This window comes from Pan troglodytes, chromosome 6 (genome assembly GCF_028858775.2).
Source record: "Pan troglodytes isolate AG18354 chromosome 6, NHGRI_mPanTro3-v2.0_pri, whole genome shotgun sequence".
Taxonomy (NCBI): domain Eukaryota; kingdom Metazoa; phylum Chordata; class Mammalia; order Primates; family Hominidae; genus Pan; species Pan troglodytes.
This window is the reverse complement of record NC_072404.2, coordinates 38,805,895-38,827,103: the sequence shown is the minus strand read 5'-3', so window position 1 is coordinate 38,827,103 and position 21,209 is coordinate 38,805,895. Positions and strand designations below refer to the sequence as shown.

General features: G+C 40.2%; 1 protein-coding gene across 3 annotated transcripts in view; it reads left to right on the top strand.

Annotated features, from left to right (window-relative positions):
• The first annotated feature begins 489 nt into the window (after nucleotides 1–489).
• The window catches only part of NT5C3A (5'-nucleotidase, cytosolic IIIA), a 48,697-nt gene continuing 27,977 nt past the window's right edge, over nucleotides 490–21,209 (top strand). Inside the window, exon 1 of one of the 3 annotated variants that reach the window (XM_001167622.8) lies at nucleotides 490–779. In XM_001167622.8, the coding sequence (XP_001167622.2) occupies nucleotides 627–779 (153 nt within the window). In that variant the 5' untranslated portion in view covers nucleotides 490–626. The remainder of the gene's footprint in view (nucleotides 780–21,209) is intronic. The other 2 variants (XM_001167567.6, XM_054655531.2) reach the window with 2 other exon arrangements.

Below are 21,209 nucleotides of genomic sequence, written 5' to 3'. Positions count from 1 at the left end.
CTATCCCTTGGAAGACACTAGGCAGGAGAGAACAACTGCAAGCCCTTCGGCTCACACAGAAAAAAGGATGGCGGAGGCGGCGAATGGGATGCAGCAGAAACCCCGCGGCTGCGGCGGAAGGGACACGGCCCCTCTCCCGCCTAACTCTGAGCCATCTTCCCCGCGTTGTTATAGCACTTAGAACGGACGCCACTGCGCAGGTCACACCGTGCCGCGCCGCCTTCTGGGGGCCGGAGTCCAGAGGGGCTGAGGCGCGAAGGCGGAGACCGACTTCTTAGCGGGCCGCAGTTGGAATTAGATTTCTACTGGGGCGGGGCTCGAGCGAACCACGGCCTAATCCTCATTAGCAGAGAAGGATAATTACCGCAATACTCTGCCCTGCCCTGACAGCAGCTCGTGAGACCCTGAGTCCGCTGAAGGCCGCCTCCAGCCTGGGCTCCGGGCACAGGCCACGCCCCTCCCGCCGCGTCCTCGCCTCTTCCATCGATGGCGTGTGGGTGGGGCTTCGTGGGGGCGGAGCTGCGCGGGGCGGGGCGTCGCGGGCTCGTCCGTGATGCTCTGGGATCCCGCGCTTCCGAGACTCGCTGTCTACGCGAGCTGCCTGTTTTTTTCCTGCCTGGACGCGCATGAGGGCCCCGTCCATGGACCGCGCGGCCGTGGCGAGGGTGGGCGCGGTAGCGAGCGCCAGCGTGTGCGCCCTGGTGGCGGGGGTGGTGCTGGCTCAGTACATATTCACCTTGAAGAGGAAGACGGGGCGGAAGACCAAGATCATCGAGATGGTGAGTGTGGAGGCTCGGCGCGCCCAGAGCACGCGAGGGGCCGGCTGGGCCGTCTGCTGGCCTCGGCAGCCTGTGCTGGGCCGCTGCTCGGTCGCGACTGGGAGCTGCCGGCGTCGCCTGTCAGGCTGGGATCTCGCTAGCTCGGGACGCGCAGCTTGGGGGACCCGGCCGCCCCGCGTGCGGCCACTCCGCGGGCTTGGTGACCAGGGTTTGGTCCCCGGCTGCGGCCCTTGGCTGCCCGTGGTCTTTGTTAGGTTTCCGTTTGAAGGAGCAAGGCAGAAAATAGATGAATCGGACACAGGCTACTTTGTGCTGCAAAACCCGTTTCTCTAGAGATAAGCTGCATGTCCTGGGCAGGTCGCTCCTTCTCTCCCTGCCTTGCTCCCGCCCTCCCCCCGGATCCGCGTCAAACCGTTGCCGCTAATCTAGTTGCAATTCCCGCAGAGGACTAGTTTTATGTTGGGGCTGCCATGAGTTAGATTATGAAAATGTGCAATATCTAAAATTTTACAAGAATGGCAATCCAGGAGAAATTCAGGATAGTTTATTTTGTATTTGAATGTATTCCTTCTTGTCTCAAAACTCCCACGAAATATCTTTGTTTTCATCTTAACTCCCAAAGCTCTTGTATACATTTTCGAATTTAATTTTTTATTGAAGAGGGTGTCTCAAGAATTCCCTTTGAGATACATTATAAGTAATTGTTTCAAAAATGAGGATATTTAGTTTCGTTTTGTATTTTAATTAGAACCCACTCAGGAAGACAATTCTTGCACAAACTTGCACGCTTATGTATTTCCTGAAATGCATAATCCTGGGTATACGCCTGACCGTGTGCTATACATGTGAATATCTAGGGTCAGATGATTTATGATAGAAAAAAATTTAAAATCTACATTAAATAATATCATTTTAGGGTGTAATACTTGGAATTTCTCAGCACCTGCGATATGTTCCAACTGACGAAAGACACGATTTGTCCTATTGGTTGTATTGACCCCAGGTTGAATACAGACGTATTTGCATAATTAAAATTAGCCAGTGTCCCAGCTATTTGGGAGGCTGAGAGGAGGATCACTGGAGTCTGGGAGTTCAAGGTTATAATCACACCTGTGGATAGCTACTGCACTCCAGCCTGGGAAACATAGCGAGACCCTGTCTCTTAAAAAAAAAAATTAATTCCCACTTGTCTCATATTCCAATAATATTCCCTAATTTTGAATTAATTTATTCTTAAAGGGTCTTAATAATTCTAAAGGCTTATTAAAATTCATTTGTCCCACATCTGTATGCCCACAGCAGCAAATGGTTTTATCTCAGAAGTTTCATTTTGCTTTTGTTGCTTTCCTGCTTAGAAAACTTGGCTTTCTTTTGCCCACAACCCAAGGTTAATAATGCCTATGTAGGGGAAAAAACCGAGTTGCCATATCTCCCTGCCTGTGCTTAAACTGTGGATTGGTCTGTATACCACTTATCTAAGCCAAGTAAGGTTAAAAATCAGCGTGTTCACAAAATCCTTCAATGATACCATCATAGGAACAGTTTGCTATCTTTGTGACAAATAATGAAGACCTATCTAGAATACCAACTTATTGGTACTAAAGAAATCAGTCAATATTTACATGTATGCGTAGTATATTAATTCAGATTGTAATATATGTGTAGCCTGCTAGTAGCTTTTCAATGGAAAAAGTGAAAAGAGCTTCATATTAACTTTTTAAATTTTAATAGGTTGCTTCTTCAAGTGGAAGAAGTATTTGACTGGGGGTCAGAAGACCTGGGTTGGAATCCTAGTTCCATCTTTCTGTAATAATGTAGGTCTGCTCTGCCCATCCTCTGCCCTCCTCCCTCAGAAAAATCTCTGCAAACCCATGATGTCCAACAGACATAGCTCATATTGGTCACAGCTAACGGAGTTAACTACCTAACCAAGTTGGGCCTATCTAACTGGCTAAGAAAACCAATAACTTCTGGGACTTGGTCAAAATGATGCATTGTCTTGCAAGAGTTTTTAATTGAGAGACATGAGGAAGTTGCTAGTGGGTTGTGTATGCTACAGCTGAAATATCCCATAGGGCAGCAAGATTAATGTACAGAAGAAGCCAGTCATGGCTAGGCATGGTGGCTCACACCTGTAATCCCAGCACTTTGGGAGGGTGAGGTGGAAGAACCCTGTCTCAAAAAAAAAAAAAAAAAAAAAAGAAGGAAAGCAAGATAGGGAATGGGATCAAGAAACTGAATTGTAAAGGAATTTTGTAAAGCCATTATAAAGAGTTTGCTCTTTATTTTGCAACAAAGGATCATCAAAGGTTTGCTTTGGCAGGGTACAGTGGCTCACGCCTGCAATCCCAGCACTTTTGGAGGCTGAGGCGGGAGGATCCCTTGAGCCCAGGAGTTCGAGACCAGCCTGGGCGGCATAGGGAGACCCTTTCTCTACAGAAAATAAAGATTTTAGCCAGTGCAGTGGCACACACTTGTAGTGTAGTCCCAGCTACTTAGGGGCCGAAGGTGAAATCTCTTGAGTCAAGGTGGTCGAGGCTGCAGTGAGTCGTGATCACACCATTGCACTCAAGCTTGGGTGACAGAGTCACCCAGAGTCTCAAAACAGAGAAACAAAAAACCCAACAGTATGTTTTATGAAGATGAGATAAGGTGGACTGGAAGGGAAGATCCTGGAAAGAAAGAAATTTAGGAGGTTGGTAGTATTGCTTGCGAAAGATGATTAGAGACCTTAAACTATGGCACTAGCAACAGGTATGGAAATAAGGGATCAGGAGACAAACATTTCCGAGATAAAATCAACGGGACTTTGTGCACAGACTGTAGAGTCATACAAACCTAGTTTTGAATCTAGTTTTTCTCATTTATCAAGCCATGTGACCTTGGGCAAATTACTTAACCTCTCTGAATCTCCCATTTTTCATCTATTAATTGGGAGATAATGATAGTACCTACTTCATAGGTTGTGAAGATTAAATGAGATAACACAGGGCCTAGAACATAATTGCTTTCTTTCAGAGCTTATTATTTGTGATCATTAGATAAAGGGATTAATTGTAAGGAGAAATAACTTTAAGGTTATCAGGTAACTGCTGATTCTGGTTATATTATTAGCCAAGATGAAGAGAAGGAAAAAGTGGCAGGTTTGGAAAGTAGCCAGGAGGTAAGGGAAATGTGGAATCACAAGTTCACTTTAAGTCATATGAAATTTGAGATGATCAAGGAATGACCAACTAGAAATGTTCATGAAATAGTTAATATATTTAAAGTGCTTAGAAAAGTGCCTGGCCCAGAGTAACCAATATATACATTACTTATTGTTATTATTAGCAATAGCAACTGAAAATGGAAGGCTGGTGCTCTAAAGATAAATTGGGGCTAGAAATAATATTTTCCCAAATGTCTAGCCTCTCAATGGCAAGTGTGGAGCTGGATATTATTTCTCATCCATAGTTTTACAGCAAGAAGAAAACAGAAAACTTGGCAATGCCAAGTTCAGTAAAGACGCTGAAAGCTGTCAGAGGTGGAATAACAGGAAATGTTTCCAAAGAAGGGGCAGAATTAGCTATGTCCATCTTCTCTAAGGTCAGAAGTTGATGACAAGATCAGAAGTTGGTCTGAAAGGCTATGGTAGCAGTGGGTTGAGCCGCCGTTGGTAAAACAATGATGTGAAGAAAACTAAAAAATGGCTTTTGGGCAGAGGAAGTAGTTGTGCTGAGGATGGATATTTTGTTTTGTTTTTCGAATGGTAGGCACAGGAGTATGTTGGTGGGCAGAGGAGTAGTGAAAAGCAAATGGTTAAAGATAAGAGGAGGAGAAAGAATAATCAGTCTAGCAAAGTTCTAGGGGAGATGTGGACAGATGCCTTTTGAGGGGAATACGGAACATCTCTGTCTTTCTGAAAGAGTGTACTACTCTGGGCCAGGCGCGGCGGCTCCCGCCTGTAATCCCAGCACTTTGGGAGGCCAAGGCGGGCGGATCACCTGAGGTCAGGAGTTCAAGACCAGCCTGACCAACATGGTGAAACCCCGTCTCTACTAAAAATAAAAAAACAAAGTAGTTGGACGTGGTGGCGGGTGCCTGTAATCCTAGCTACTTGGGAGGCTGAGGCAGGAGAATCGCTTGAAACCAGGAGGCAGAGGTTGCAGTGAGCCAAGATTGCACCATTGCACTCCAGCCTGGGTGACTGAGCAGGATGTCATCTCAAAATAAAATAAAATAAAATAAAAAATAATAAAAGTGTACCATTCATACTGAATTATAGTTACTTATTCTCCATATTCTCATTATATTACATCTTATTATTTACAGCCTTAGATTAATTGCCTCCACCTACTTCATTCATTACTTCTATCCAGTTAATCTGATTTTTCCTACTAAATGACACCTCTTTCAAATGTTACATACCGACTTCTTTTCTAATTTCTCCTGCAATATCAGAATGTATTCTATTTTTATCAGCAAATTTTCAGTTTTTCTCTAATAAAGCTACCAAAAAGAGGATGAGACTAGAATTCAAAGAAAGAGCCAAAAGGAAAAAAAAATGAGATTGCTTAATCTTATTCAGTTATTCTAATATCCTTTATTAAATTCTCTAAAGTAGAGTATTTATCCAGTGAAGTAAAATGCAAGCACAACACTAGAATGAATGTGTAGTCTTAAGCTTAGCCCCTAAAAAGCAACGAGGAAGGGAGGAAATTATTTAGACAGCAGGATAGGGGAGATGGAATGGTCACTAGAACCTCCACAGCCAGTTAAAAATGGTCATTTCCAATTTAAATATATCTCTCAACGATTTATTGCTTTGTTGTTAACGTCAACTATTACTTAAGTAGCTGATGTGGGATGGGGAGATGGAACGATCACTAGAACCTCCACAACCAGTTAAAAATGGTCATTTCCAATTTAAACATATCTCAACAATTTATTGCTTTGTTGTTAATGTCAACTATTACTTAAGTAGCTGATGTGGTTTTTTTAAAACTTTAGTATACTGTGTTTCTTTCTAGGACATAAACTTCTTTTTTTATTTTATTTTCTTTTTGAGGCAGGGTCTCACTCCGTCACCCAGGCTGGAGTGCAGTGGTTGAATCTCAGCTCACTGCAACCTCCACCTCCTGGGCTCAAGCCATCCTCCCACCTCGCCTTCAGAGTAGCCAGGACTAAAGCACGCACCACCACGCCCAACTAATTTTTGTATTTTTTTGTAGAGATGGGGGTTTTGCCACATTGCCCAGGCTGTTCTCAAATTGCTGGGCTCAAGAGATCCACCCATCTTGGCCTCCCAAAATGCTGGGATTACAGGTGTGTACCAACTGTGCCTGGTCCTAGTAAATAAACTGTTAACAAAAACTTCTTCCCTTCTTCCACTTTAAGACAATATAGGCCAACTCTGGGTGCATTGCCTATGAGTTAGCCCTGCTCCTCAAGGAGCAGTTAAAAAAAGAAAAAAGGGCCGGGTGCGGTGGCTCACACCTGTAATCCCAGCACTTTGGGAGGCCAAGGCGGGCGGATCACCTGAGGTTGGGAGTTCGAGACCAGCCTGACCAACATGGAGAAACCCCGTCTCTACTACAAATACAAAAAATTAGCCGGGCATGGTGGCACATGCCTGTAATCCCAGCTACTCGGGAGGCTGAGGCAGGAGAATCACTTGAATCCAGGAGGCAGAGGTTGCAGTGAACGGAGATCACACCATTGCACGCCAGCCAGGGGAACAAGAGCGAAACTCCATCTCAAAAAAAAACAAAGAAAATATCACATGTTTTCTGGGTATTATACTGAGTGAATCGAAAGCCCACTATTGAGTCTGTGTTTTAAAAAAGAAGGGAGAAGCAACCCAAGTTTTAAACAACTGCTTTAGTGAATCAAATAGACTTTATTTTATTGTATTTTTGAGACTAGGTCTCACTCTGCTGCCAGGCTGGAGTGCAATGAAGCGATCATGGCTTACTGCAGCCTCAAACTCGTGGGCTCAAGCAGTCCTCCCACTTCAGCCTCCCAAGTAGCTGGGACTACAGGCATGTGGCGCCACACCTGGCTAAGTTAAATTTTTTTTTTTTTTTTTTTTTTTGGTAGAGACGGGGTCTCACTATTTGCCCAGGCTGGTCTTAAATTCCTGGGCTCAAGCAATCTTCCTGCCTTGGCTGCCCAAAGTGCTGGGATTATAGATGTGAACCACCATACCTGGACAGACTTTTAAAATATCTCCATATCTCAATTTTTATCTAATTTATATCAGTGCTTAGATTTATGACTTTTTAGGACCTGTTTTGAATTCTTGATTTGTTTTGTAAAACATTTTCTCTGAATTCCTTTGGCATTTCCTGATGATTTCTCATAATTTAGCAATTTATACAGTGTCTCGTATTGTTTATTATTATTTATGTTCCTTGAGGGTTGGAATGGGTGCTTTTCTTTTGGTCTTATTTATTTTTGAGACAAGGTCTCATTCTGTTGCCTGGGCTGGAGTGCAATGACATGATGATAGCTCACTGTAGCCTCAAACTCCTGAGCTCAAGTATTCCTCCTGCCTCAGCCTCCCAGGTAGCTGGGAATATAGGCATGAGCCATTATGCCTGGCTAATTTTTTGTTTTCTGTAGAGACAAGACTTTGCTGTGTAGCCCAGGCTGGTCTCAAAATCCTGGGCTCAAACAATCTTCCCACCTCAGCCTTCCAAAGTGCTGGGATTGCAGGCATGAGCCCCCTGACTAGCTGGTCTCTTTAAAAATTAGTTGCACTCGACTAAGAGAAAGACCCCAAAACTGGCTTCAGTAAACAGTAAATTTTATTTTTCTAATGGAATGACAATTCCAAAAAACAGGCAGTTGCTTGTGTTTATTAGGGCCGTAAGGATACCAAGGCATAGGTCTTTGACATTTCTCTTGTCTTTTCTTCATGGTCGTGAGATGGTCGTTCCAGTCATGGCCAATGCGTCCATGTTTCAGGCAGCAGAAAGGTGGAATCAGGGAAGAAAATACCTATTTCAGTCAAGCTGAATTTTCTGCTTACAGATAATTGGAGAGAACAAGGTTGTATGGCCACCCTTATGTAAGTGAAGTTGAAGAATTGTTTTCTGATTGAGCACATTTGCCACCTTCCAACCAAAATGAGATATTATTAGTAAGAAAGAAAGGGAGAGAGTCCATTAATTGGTTACTCATAATACAGCAGTAGAGAACACAAACTCAGAACAGCTTCTGTCTTTTTTTTTTTTTTTCCGACACCAAGTCTCGCTTTGTGCTGGAGCGCAGTAGCATGATCTCAGCTCACTGCAACCTCTGCCTCCCAGGTTCAAGCAATTCTCATGCCTCAGTCTCCCGAGTAGCTGGGACTATAGACAGGCACCACCACGCCCAGCTAATTTTTGTATTTTTAGGAGAGATGAGGTTTCTCCATATTTGCCAGGCTGGTCTTGAACTCCTGACCTCAGGTGATCCGCCCGCCTTGGCCTCCCAAAATGCTGGGATTACAGGTGTGAGCCACCATGCCCGATAGCATGTATCTTTTGTTTACCCCGAGTAAAGATATATTCATTCACACTTGAAATATCTAGATTTTAAGTAGCTCTCAACACATAGCCACCTCCTTCGTATGTCCTAGTGAGATGTGGAAGCTAATCTCCCAATTATGTGTCACAACTAGCTTCAAAACTATAGACCTAACAGTACTCCAAAATGAATGCAGATTGAGCACCCCTAATCTGAAAATCTGAAATCCAAAACTCTTCAAAATCTGAAGCTTTTTGAATGCTGACATGATGCCACACAAGTGGCTGAGATATTGACACCTTCGCTTTCTGATGGTTAAGAGTACACAAATTTGTTTTAGCCACAAAATTGTGTAAAATATTTTATAAAATTACTTTTAGGCCATGTATATAAGGTAGATGTGAAACATAAATGAATTTCATATTTAAACTTGGGCACCATCCCCAAGATATAATGTATGTGCAAATATTCCAAAATCCCAAAATACCCGAAATCTGGTCCCAAGCAGTTTGGGTAAAGGATACTTAACCTGTGTAAGGTTGTGAGACATAGCAACAAAAGGCTATGTGATAAAGAAACAGGAAATGACATTGCATAATGATTCATGGCTGTGGTGATGTTTGAAGGATAAAAATCATGATTGTTCCAGTTTGAAAAACAGAGAAATACATTAAATTCTTTTTTTTTTTTTTTTTTGAGGCAGGGTCTCACTCTGCCACCCAGGCTGGAGTGCAGTGGCACCATCATGGCTCACTGCAGCCTTGACCTGCTTGACTCAAGTGATCCTCCTACTTCAGCCTCCCAGGTAGCTGGGACTACAGGTGCATGCCACCATGCCTGGCTTATTTTTGTATTTTTTGTAGAGATGGGGTTTTGCCATGTTGCCCAGCTGGTCTCAAACTCCTGGGCTTAAGCGATCCTCCTACCTCTACCTCCCAAAGTGCTGGGATTATAGGTATGAGCCACCATGCCCAGCCCATTAAACTCTTAACATTATCAAAAGCTATATTCAAGATGATCTTGAATTCCCAAATTTGTAAACGTGGAAATGTTTGTACCAGGCATGTATGACTTTGTCCTTTCAAATCATGTTTGTCAGGTTTCCTGTAGATTATCCATATGCCACAAGTTAACCACATTTTCAACTTTAATGCAAAGTTGTTCTCTTATCTAGTGAGCTACTTGTATATTAGCTAGAAACAGCTCCTTCCTGAAACAGTTTTAGCTTTACAATTTTTTTCTCTTTCCTTTTGTTGAGAATTCATTTACCTAACAGATGGAGTCGCCTTTGAACTGGATACTTAATTTTAAATTTATTCACAAATTTTTTTCTGACTAAAAGCCATTACTTCTTTCTTTCTTTCAGTCATTTATTTATTTATTTTAAGAAATGGGATCACAGTCTGTGAGCCAGGCTGGAGTGCAGTGGTGCAATCATAGCTCACTGCAACCTCGACCTCCTGGGCTCAAACCGTCTTCCCCCCTCAGCCTCCCAAGTAGCTGGGATTACAGACATGTGCCACCGTGCCTGGCTAATTTTATTTTTAGAGACAGGGTCTTGTGGCTGGGCACAGTGGCTCACGCCTGTAATCCCAGCACTTTGGGAGGCCAAGGTGGGCAGATCTTGAGGTCAGGAGTTCTGGAGCAGCCTGGCCAACATGGTGAAACCCTGTCTCTACTAAAAATACAAAAATTAGCCAGGCGTGGTGGCACAAACCTGTAATCCCAGCTACTCGGGAGGCTGTGGCAGGAGAATTACTTGAACCCGGGAGGCAGAGGTTGCCGTGAGCCAAGATTACACCATTGCACTCCAGCTCCGGGCAACAGAGCAAGACTCTGTCTCGAAAAAACACAAAAACAAAAACAGACAGTGTCTTGTTATGTTGCCCAGGCTCATTACATCTTTAGATCCTTTTACTTTCTTCACCTCGGTTACCAATACTAGCCATTGATTGGCGGGCAAGAGGTGGGCATTTTTTCCTACAATACAGCAATTTTTTACAACCTGGCTAAGGCTCATAAGAGCTGGTTATATAAACCATGACAACTAGAGAAGGATGAAACCTTATTTTGAAATACAGGATCCCATATACTAGTGTTTTACACCAATGGTACTCAAAGAGTGGTCCCAGACCATGGCATCAACATTGAGCAGGAACTTATTATATATGCGAGTTATCTAGTCCTACTCCAGACAAACAATCAGAAACTTTGAGGTTGGACCCAGCAGTCTGTTTTAACAAGCCTGCAGGTGATTGTGATGTGTGCTAAAGCTTGAGAATCATTTAAGTAAACAATTCAAATTCTTACCACAGCAAAATGCAAATTTTATGTGTAACAAAACTTCCTGGTTACTTGCTCACAAATAATAGAATCGGTGCTGCCAGACAATTACTGTATAAAGAGAGAGTGATGAGGATATAGAAAAACAGGTACTTTCATTTACTTTATTAAAGGCAGTATGCATTGGTTAAATGAATGATGGTGCATTTGTATAATAAAATATTGGGCAGCTGTGAAAAAAAAATCTGTATGAGTTAACTTTTTTTTTTTTTTTTTTTGCGACCGAGTCTCTCTCTGTTGCCCAGGCTGGAGTGTAGTGATGCGATCTTGGCTCACTGCAACCTCTGTCTCCCAGCTTCAAGTGATACTCGTGCCTCAGCCACCTGAGTAGTTGGTATTACAGGCACCTGCTACCACGCCTGGCTAATTTTGTATTTTTAGTAGAGACGAGGTTTCACCATGTTGGCCAAGCTGGTCTCGAACTCCTGACCTCAGGTGATCCACCTGCCTCAGCCTCCCAAAGTGCTTGGATTACAGGTGTGAGCCACTGTACCGGGCTATGTTAACATTTTAAAAAGCTCAAGAAATGGTGACAAGGGGAAAAGGCAAGTTGCAGAACAGTTGTGCTCCCAAAAGAAATACACATGTATATCCTTATGTCATTGGAAATTAAAAAAACAAAAAACAAAACAAAACAAAAACTTTAGAAGCTGTTTCTAGTTTTACTAATGACAGTGGACTTGGGAGGATGAGACCAGGAAGGGAGACTTCAACTTTTTCATCCTTTAACTTTTTAGATTGTTTGACATATCATGAGGATGTATTGCTTTTATATATTTTTTAAATCGGTTTTTTAAAAGCAACAAGATTTTTTAAAGTGTGTTGGGACCACATTGTAGAACATCTCTATTAGTATAAGATATTTGCAATTTATTTGCTAGAGAGGCTTTGGGTATGGTTTTTAAAATAAGTGATACCATCTGGAATGTGTTTTGATACAATTAAACTGATAACTGAGCACACACTAAATTAATATTATTAGAATCTGGAGGTGGGGAGCAGGAATTAAAATAAGCCTGTATTAAAGATAATGAAGTATTAAACTGTTATGGGAGCAGTAGAAAGAGGAAGACAGAAAAGAGATGGATTGCAGAGGTGAAATCTATAGGACTTTATATTTTTTGCACAGTGTTTTGGATTATCCTTAATGTTCATAGTAGTTTGAATGTTCCTGTGTATTTTATGTTAAATAGTTTCCATATTTACCTCTTTTGTTTGCTTTAAAAATAGTTCAGTTGTCCAGGCGTGGTGGCTAACGCCTATAATCCCAGCACTTTGGGAGGCCGAGGCGGGCGGATCACAAAGTCAGGAGTTCGAGACCACCCTGACCAACATGGTGAAACCCCATCTATACTAAAAATACAAAAATTATCTGGGAGTGGTGGCAGATGCCTGTAATCCCTGCTACCCAAGAGGCTGAGGCAGGAGAATCACTTGAACCTGGGAAGCAGAGGTTGCAGTGAGCCAAGATTGCACCATTGCACTCCAGCCTGGGCAACAGAGTGAGACTCCATCTCAAAAAAAATAAATAAATAAAAAATAAAAATAAAAATAGTTCAGGTATTACATATTTAGAGAGAGTTATTAAAGAGAGAGATATATAAAGAATCTGAAGTCCTATTTTAATCTTTATTCTCTTTTAAATTAGAGGTTGTAGTTTATATCTTCAGCCTAACAACTTGACATGTAATGTCATTAAACCATACCTGATAGGTTTTTTTTCTCTCCTTAAAAACAGCAGTAGGGAAATCTATACAATTCAGTTTTTCCATCAGCAGGTGGCAGACTTCTCTGGCCATTGTGACACACTGCTATTCTATATCAAATTATCTTTCTTGTGTTATGCACTTTTATGTTAACTCTCAGAGTTGCTTAAACCATTAATCTATACAATTTAAACCAAGTAAGACAACTTTCTGCCATTATAGACTTAAACGCCATTTTGTCATTTTTTTCATATATGTTGTTTATCTTCCTCATTTTCAAGGTGCTGATAGATTACAAAGTAGTTTAGCAGTTCATTAAAAGAGTTGCTTCATTTGTTTGCCAAGTTCCTTCTTGTAATTAGGTGGAAGTAGAGAGCCAGTGCCTGCAAGATCCTTCCTGTCCCCATTCTGTCTTCTCTACCGCCTTGTCAGAAGGCATAGCCTTCTCCTTTGCCTTATCTCCGATATCATTAGTTAGGCAGACTTTTCCCAGTGAAAAAGATCAGTTTTTCAGCCTATCTGGATTTCTCTGTCAAATGGTTAGGGTTCTAAGGGAACAAGTTGCTAGATAAAATTCAATGAGACAGGAAAAAGTTGAGAACCCAAGCATTATATACAGCATAGCAAAATGTTGCAAAATAGAAACTCACTATAGTCGGCTTAAGAAAAAAGGAGGCTTCACTGGGACTAGAACTAGAAAGCAGTTAGAAACTGACTCCCATTTGGGTTAATTCGGCACTGTGCTATTGTTCGGTAACTAGGGAAAAACTAAAATTTAGAGGTGTCTACCTTGACCAAGTATACTCTACGCATTTATTTAGTCCTTAAAACACAGTCTAGCTGTAGTTACTTTCCTAATTTTTGTTAACTCACTTAGGAAATAGCTAGTTAAGTAGCACAGTCAGCATTCAGTTTGATTCTTGTACTCTGAAGCTTTTGGATAAGGTTTCCCTGTTTGGGTAATTTAAGCAGGTGTATGTTTGTTGCCAATTTTTATGTAATTTTTTTTTTTTTTTTTTTTTTTTTGAGATGAAGTCTCCCTCTGTCGCCCAGGCTGGAGTGCAGTGGTGTGATCTTGGCTCACTGCAAGCTCCGTCTCCCGGGTTCACGCCATTCTCCCGCCTCAGCCTCCCGAATAGCTGGGACTACAGGCACCTGCCACCACGCCTGGCTAATTTTTTTGTATTTTTAGTAGAGATGGGGTTTCACCGTGTTAGCCAGGATGGTCTCGATCTCCTGACCTTGTGATCTGCCTGTCTCGGTCTCCCAAAGTGCTGGGATTACAGCTGTGAGCCACTGTGCCCGGCCTGTTGTCAATTTTTAAAATTTTGATGTCCTTCTAAGCTAGATAAATAGAATAAAAATTCTATTTTGTATACAATATGTACATAAAAGAGATTTTGTCACATGTTCCTAATTTTGGTAAGATAGGAAACTCTAGTGTTCCATAATTTTTATTCTGTAATTCTTTGTGTGTGGCTTATTTAGTAATGATATACAGTATCTTTTTCCTTTAACAAGTTATAGAATCTATGGCTTGAACAGAAGACAATCTCGTAAGGGAATGGGGTGGTCTTTGAAAGTTTAGTAGTTGGTAAGTCCTTGGTTCAAATCTCAGCTCTGCCACATTTTAATGGTTTATCCTTGGACAAGATACTAAACTTTTCTAAGCTTCAATTTCCAGTTATCTAGAATGGGGATGATTCACCTAAATACTCTTATGCCTTGTTTACTTCAGGGTATTATATTAAGAATGTATTTTGACTTTGTCAGGCAATGTTGCTATAAGGCCTAATAATAATAATTAATAAAGAATATGTTCTTAGTGTTTGTATTTTATTTCACTTGATGTTTTAAAGTAATTATATTTTGGAGAATTCTAACAGTATACTATTCTAAGTGCCTTCCTGGATTAAGATTGAAAAAGAGATGATATACATAAAGTTGTAAACAGTGCTTACCACATAGTAGTTATTCAGTACATATTGTCCTATCTTCTCCCTTCTGTTAATAAAGCTGATTTTGTTCAACTTACTTTTAGACATGATACTCTCTTAAAGTAGGTTTAATTATGTAATGCATTAAAAAATTATCTCTAAACAATATTCCATTTGAGCCCTCAGATTTGGAGATAGCAGAATGTTTAGTGATGTCATACATCTTTCTTAAAGTTTAAAAAGATGGGATATGGGGAGATATCCAGCATTATGCCAAATTTTGAGCAACAATTTGTAACCTGAGCACTTAGCACTGTAGAAAACAGGGCCTGATCCCCTGAATGCCTGCCATAATCATTGGAGATGATTAAAGTGACCCGGGGGTCTTGGAGGCATTGCATATATAATTATTTAATTTTGAGCTACTGAAATTTAATATGGCTAAAACTATGCAAGAAACATAAGTTACTATAGATAATAAAGCTTTCATATATGTTTTACCCACTTTTGAATCCCCTCTAGTACACTTATAGCAAGCATAGATCGATCATGTGATTAACTATAGATTTCAGAAAACTAACTTATGAGGTCCACATTCATGGGTTTCCAGTCATGTGACCTAACTTTAAAGAAGTCTTAATAATTGGACTCATGAGTACCTGAATTATGATCCAGCTTTTTATAAGGAATTTGTTTATTTTAAACTATTTACCAGGCTGGGCAAGGTGGCTCATACCTGTAATCCCAGCACTTTGGGAGGTGGAGGCAGGAGGATCACTTGAGCCTAAGAGTTAGAGACCAGCCTGGGCAAAATAAGGGGACCTCATCTCTACTAAAAATCAAATACATCAAAAAAAAAAAAAAAAACCCACACACAAATCAAATGTATCAATACTATAAATGAAGACTCCATTTATGGTATTATCTTACATCCTGTTTTCTTGGACCTGACCTACCTATTGCAACATAAATGTCATTTCCTATAAAAGTTTATTTAAATACATAATTTAATCCTATTTAAGTAAGAAATTAAAAGACACACACACACACACAGACACATACACATATAAAAGCCAGGTGTGGTGGCACATGCCTATAGTTCCAGCTACTCGAGAGGCTGAGGCAGGAGGATCACTTGACCCCAGAAGGTTGAGGCTGGTAAGCTAAGATCATACCACTGCACTCCAGTCTGGGTGATAGAGTGAGACCCTGTCTCAAATAAATAAATAATTTATCTATTTTATTTCGTATTGATTCTTTTTATATCATACAATACATGTTGATATAAAAGTGAATCTAGATGAGCAAAAGAAATCTATAATTTTCACCACCTTAAAAGTCCCCCATTTTAGTAAGTGTACTTCCTTTATTTTTCTATGTATATAATTAAGTATAGTTTTTTTACCCAAATGAAGTCATTCTGTAATGTTTTAAATCAAGATTATTTACTTAATTTGTTTTTAAATTTATACTTATATTTTCATAACTATATTGTATTTATGCTATTATATCACATGGATGTCATAACTATTTAAAAATGTGTTTAATTGATGCATAGTATTCAACTCAAGTTATCACCCGCCAATCCTTCATATGATTTCAGATAATTTTGCTACTAGTTACTATTAATTCATGAATTTAAATCTCAAAATAATTTTGTTTATTGTTCTCTTGCCTTAGTATTTACTTAATGTGTTTATGTGGCACAGTAAGAAGGGAGGGTAGTAAGTTAAATCTTAACTTTTTACTCCTCATTTAGATGTACTCGATATAGTGCACCAATAATAAAAGCTTAAATTGCATTACCTTTTTGCCATTTTTAATTTAACTTATAACAAAATAGTGATCTTAAACAATATTGTTTGTTTCTTTTTAAGGGCAGGAATACCAATTGTGAGATGTAGAAGGAGTCCAAAATTAAAACAGAAAGCCTTTCATCTTGTTTCATTTCAATCATAGAGATTCAGCTATAATAAAATAAAAACATTCGGGAGGCTGAGGTGAGAGGATCGCTTGAGCATAGGAGTTCAAGACCAACCTACTACACCCCATAGCAAGACCCCGACTCTTAAAAAAAGAAAAAAAGAAGCCAGGTGTGGCAGGGTGCACCTGTGGTCCCAGCTACTCCAGAGGCTAAGGCAGTAGAATTGTTTGAACCTGGGAAGCAGAGGCTGCAGTGAGCCAAGATTGCACCACTGCACTCCAGCCTGGGCGACAGAACGAGACTCCATCTCCAAAAAAAAAAAAAGTCAGTGCTAAGCATCTTGAAATATTCAAACATATGGCATTTGAAAGGAGAGCCAGGAAAGACTCCCTTCATTTATGTTATTGTCTTACATCCTATTTTCTTGAACCTGACCTACCTATTGTAACATCAGTGTCATTTCTGCTAAAAGTTTAAAACAGAATTTAATGCTTTTTAAGTAAGAAAGTAAAAAAGATATAGTTCATTTTCAACAATTTTACTTGATTTTTTGAAAATTAAATTACTCGATCTAGATTTTTGCAATTTTTTTTTTTTTGAGACAGCCTCCCCCTGTCACACAGGCTGAAGTGCAGTGGCATGATTGTACTGCAGCCTCTACCTTCTGGGCTGAAGTGATCCTTCCACCTCAGCCTCCTGAGAAGCTGGGGCTACAGGCACATGCCACCACACTTGGCTAATTTTTTAACATTTTTTTGTGGATACAGGGTCTCTGTATGTTGCCCAGGCTGGTCTCAAACTCCTGGGCTCAAGCAATCCTTCTACCTCGACTTCCCAAGGTGCTGGGATTACAGATGTGAGCCTCAGCCCCAGGCCTAGACTTTTGCAAAGTTTAAGAAATACATTGAGATGGGAACCATAGGTTCTCATCAGTTTGCATATACATATGTCTGTAAATTCATAAGGCTGCAATCAGTCTTACTCACAGTCATCTACTAGGATAAGTTTTTGCAGTGATCTTAAATGATAAAAAACATGAGGCTGCGCCTACTGGCCTAGCGCCTGTGGTCCCTGGGAGGTTGAGGTGAAAGGATCACTTGAGCCCAGGAGCTCCAAGCTTTAGTGTGCTGTGCCAATCAAGTGTCTGCACTAAGTTCGGCATCAATATAGGAACCTCCTGGGAGCAGGGGACCACCAGGTTGCCTGAGGAGGGGTGAACTAGCCCTGGTTGAAAACAGAGCAGGTCCAAACTCCTAAGCTGATCAGTGGTGGGGTCATGCCTGTGAATAGCCACCATACTACAGCCTGGGCAACATAATGAGACCCTGTCTCTATGTTTTTTTTAAAAAAATTTTAATTAAAAAAAAAATGAGGGCCGGGTGCGGTGGCTCACGCCTGTAATCCCAGCACTTTGGGAGGCCAAGGTAGGCGGATCATGAGGTCAGGAGATTGAGACCATCCTGACAACATGGCGAAACCCCATCTCTACTAAAAATACAAAAATTAGCCAGGTGTGGTGGCGCACGCTTGTAGTCCCAGCTACTCGGGAGGCTGAGGCAGAAGAATCGCTTGAACTCAGGAGGCAGAGATTGCAGTGAGCCGAGATCGTGCCACTGCACTCCAGCCTGGGTGACAGAGTGAGACTCCGTCTCAAAAAAAAAAATTTTTTTTCATTTGCCATTCATTTTCAAAAAATATAATAAATGATTGTTTCATCTCTGTTTTCTGCTCCTTATACATTTTAAACCATATTCATATAAACATTTATAGTACCTTGTTTCAGTTCTATTTTGAACAGTCATAATATTGAAGTCAGTTCACTGTTGTCTTCAGGGAAGTTTGAAGAGAAGTCACATACCTAGACTGATGTTTTGCATGTTTAAAAAAATCATCTTTCTATTTACATCATGCAGCAATTAGCAAGAACAAGTTTTGCAAGAGTCAGTATAGAGACTATTGCATCTCATCTTCTACTAAATTGTCTTCCGTATATGGCTGCTTCATTGTTTTGTTTGGAATAACTTCCTAGGGTGTCATCCAATTTAAGTTTAAAAATACATTCCTTGTTGGAAAGGTAATTGGATTATAGTAGCCCAACTGTAAGTTAGTAGGCAAGTGTAGATTGTATTGTTGAGAAATAAAAATACTTGCTACAAGTTTTATGTGGGATTATGATGTGATTTCTTTTACATGCAACTTTTAATTTAATGCAATGCCTTTGTTTACTTCCCTGTCTCAATGTTAAAGACAAATAATAAGTTATTAAAGCTTAAATTCATATATTTGGTTTTCTGTGGGCTTTTTGTTTTTTCATTATTTGGAATTTCTAAGAAATCTTTTGATGGAAAAATATGAAGTGATAATTTTTAGTTTTTCAAGTTGATTGAATAATTGACTATCTAAAAAGCTCTTAACTAGTTACTCAGAAATAAAAATGGATATCCCTTTTTCCATTGATAAAGACATCCAGTTTCAGCGTTAAAAGGGGAGGAAAAAAAATCTTCCATTTGTGAGTTCTGTACAAGTGCTGTGCTCTTTGGCATATGAATTTCAGATCCAGAGTTTGCCACTAGGAGTGATAGGAGTGATTTCTGTTTCTATGTCAATGAGTAAATAAAACTCCAAGGCAACAGGCCCCAGTTATTGTGTACAGAGGTGAAAGTCCATTGTGCAGTTAAAGAACCTGTCTTTACAACTTCGTACTTCCATATCCTTTCTATCCCTTCTCAAAAAAAAATTTTTTTTAAGTGCCCTAGAGCTATTAGAAACAAAATTCAGTGTCTTTGATTCAGTGCTTTGCTTGTGTCCTTATTCCTTTCTTGTGGCATATTTTTTAAACATTCTTACTCATTCATAGACTTCTCAAGCCCTCTCATGTTATGTGTTGCCCAGAGACAGCCTGATATAGTTTGGTTCAAAATGTGTCCCATACAAAATTAGCTGGGCTTGGTGGTACATGCCTGTAATCCCAGCTACTCAGGAAGGCTGAGGCAGGAGAATCACTTGAACCTGGGAAGGCAGAGGTTGCGGTGAGCCCAGATAGCGCCATTGTACTCCAGACTGGGCAACGGGAGTGAACCTCTGTCTCAAAAAAAAAAAGAAAAAAAAAAGTGTCCCAACTCTTGTACATTAAGTCACATAAGTAGTAAGTGACTTAAGTTCTCCTGACTTCAGATTCTTTATCTATAAAAAGGGAGGAAGTATTATTTTTCTCTTAAAATTACACCAATTAAATTACAATGTATATAAAGGGCCATCGCATGCTTCTGGGACTTTGAAAAAGCAAGAAAGTGCTTGATACATGTTAGTCCCTCTTCCAGGGACACCCCACCAGTCCCACTATCTCACTCCCACCCCACTCCTACCACATACACACTGGGTGGAATTAAAAAGATGAAGTTCCTTATGGACAGGAAGCGACATCCATATTCCCTCTCTTCTCTTTTCTCCTTAGAATCAGACTAGCAGGACAGGCACACACACCAGCAGAGCCCAAACCACCTACCCTTAGAGACCAACACTCCTCTTGATAAGATACCAGCCATCTTTTCATGCCATAAAGTATTTTGTTTTGGAGCCGACAAAGCTGGCTGGATTCCTTGCTTCTGTGTCTCCATTAGAAACATTGTTTCAGACAATCCAACTATATGATGTTGACTGGGTTTTTAACTTTATTTTCTGATTATGGACATGATGGGTGCTACTCCTATGACGTTTTTAACACGCTATTTAAATTTCCCAAGGAGCACATTTATTTTCTAAAACTCAGGTTGTAAAAATGGCCCCTTAATGTCATTACAAATACTGTCTTATGTATTCTATTTTAAACTTTCCTATACTTGTATAAAGATTTTTCCTTCTCAAATTGGACTCTTGCTGTAGATATTATAACTTTTTTCAATCAGTAGTAGACCATATGTCTGTAAATACTCAGCTCATGGAGCAGTACTGTGCAGTGATCTGAAACATGGATTCTGAAGTTAGAGAGAACTGAGTTAGAATCTATTTCTGCCACTTATCAAGTATAAGGCTTAATTTGCTCACCAGTAAATTGAAAATAATACTAGCATGTACCTTCTAGGGTTGTTTATAAGTATTATATGAGACAAGGAATGTCAAGTGCTTACAGACATCTGGCACATAGTAAACACAATACATTTTAGCTATTCATAATAATCATTTTTAAGAGCAGTATAATTTTATATTTTGTGTATGTATCACAGCTTATTCACCTCTTCTGTATTAGTGAACATTTAAATATTGGCCATTTAGGTTGTTTCCAGTTTCCCAGAATTATAAAACAAATTTGCAGTATACGTCCTGGCAGCTAAAGTTTTGTGTACTGCCTAATTTCTTTAGGAAAAATTTCTAGACACAAAATTGATGGTCAAAGGGAATGTATATTTCTAATGCTTTTAATAGTATTTCTAAATTGCACTCCAAAAAGATTGTAGAACTACCATTTTAATATTCTTGGTTGTTGAAAGTGATCTGTGAATCATCTTTCAAAGTGATGTATTTTAAATTCTTACCATTGTCAACTATAGTAATATTAAAGTACATTTAAGTCATCATTTTCATACATAATACAGAAATATTTTAGAAATGGAGCCCTCTGTGGCCCTTGAGTCTTCATTACTGATTAGAGATAATAGGCTGTCCTCTTAGAGGAGTGTTTCATTATGAATTTTATTATTGTATTTAAATAAGATAGCAGTGTCAAAGGTTTCACATTTAGTAGATACAAATTTGGATAGTTTTGTTTTTTGGGGTTTTTTTGTTTTTTGTTGTTTTTGAGACAGTTTTGCTCTTGTTGCCTGGGCTGGAGTGCAGTGGCACGATCTCAGCTCACTGCAACCTCTGCCTCCCGGGTTCAAGTGATTCTCCTACCGCGAGTAGCTGGGATTACAGGTGCCTGCCACCAGGCCCGGCTAATTTTTTGTATTTTTAGTAGAGATGGGGTTTCATCATGTTGGCCAGGTTGGTCTCGAACTCCTGACCTCAGGTGATCCACCCGCCTAGGCTTCCC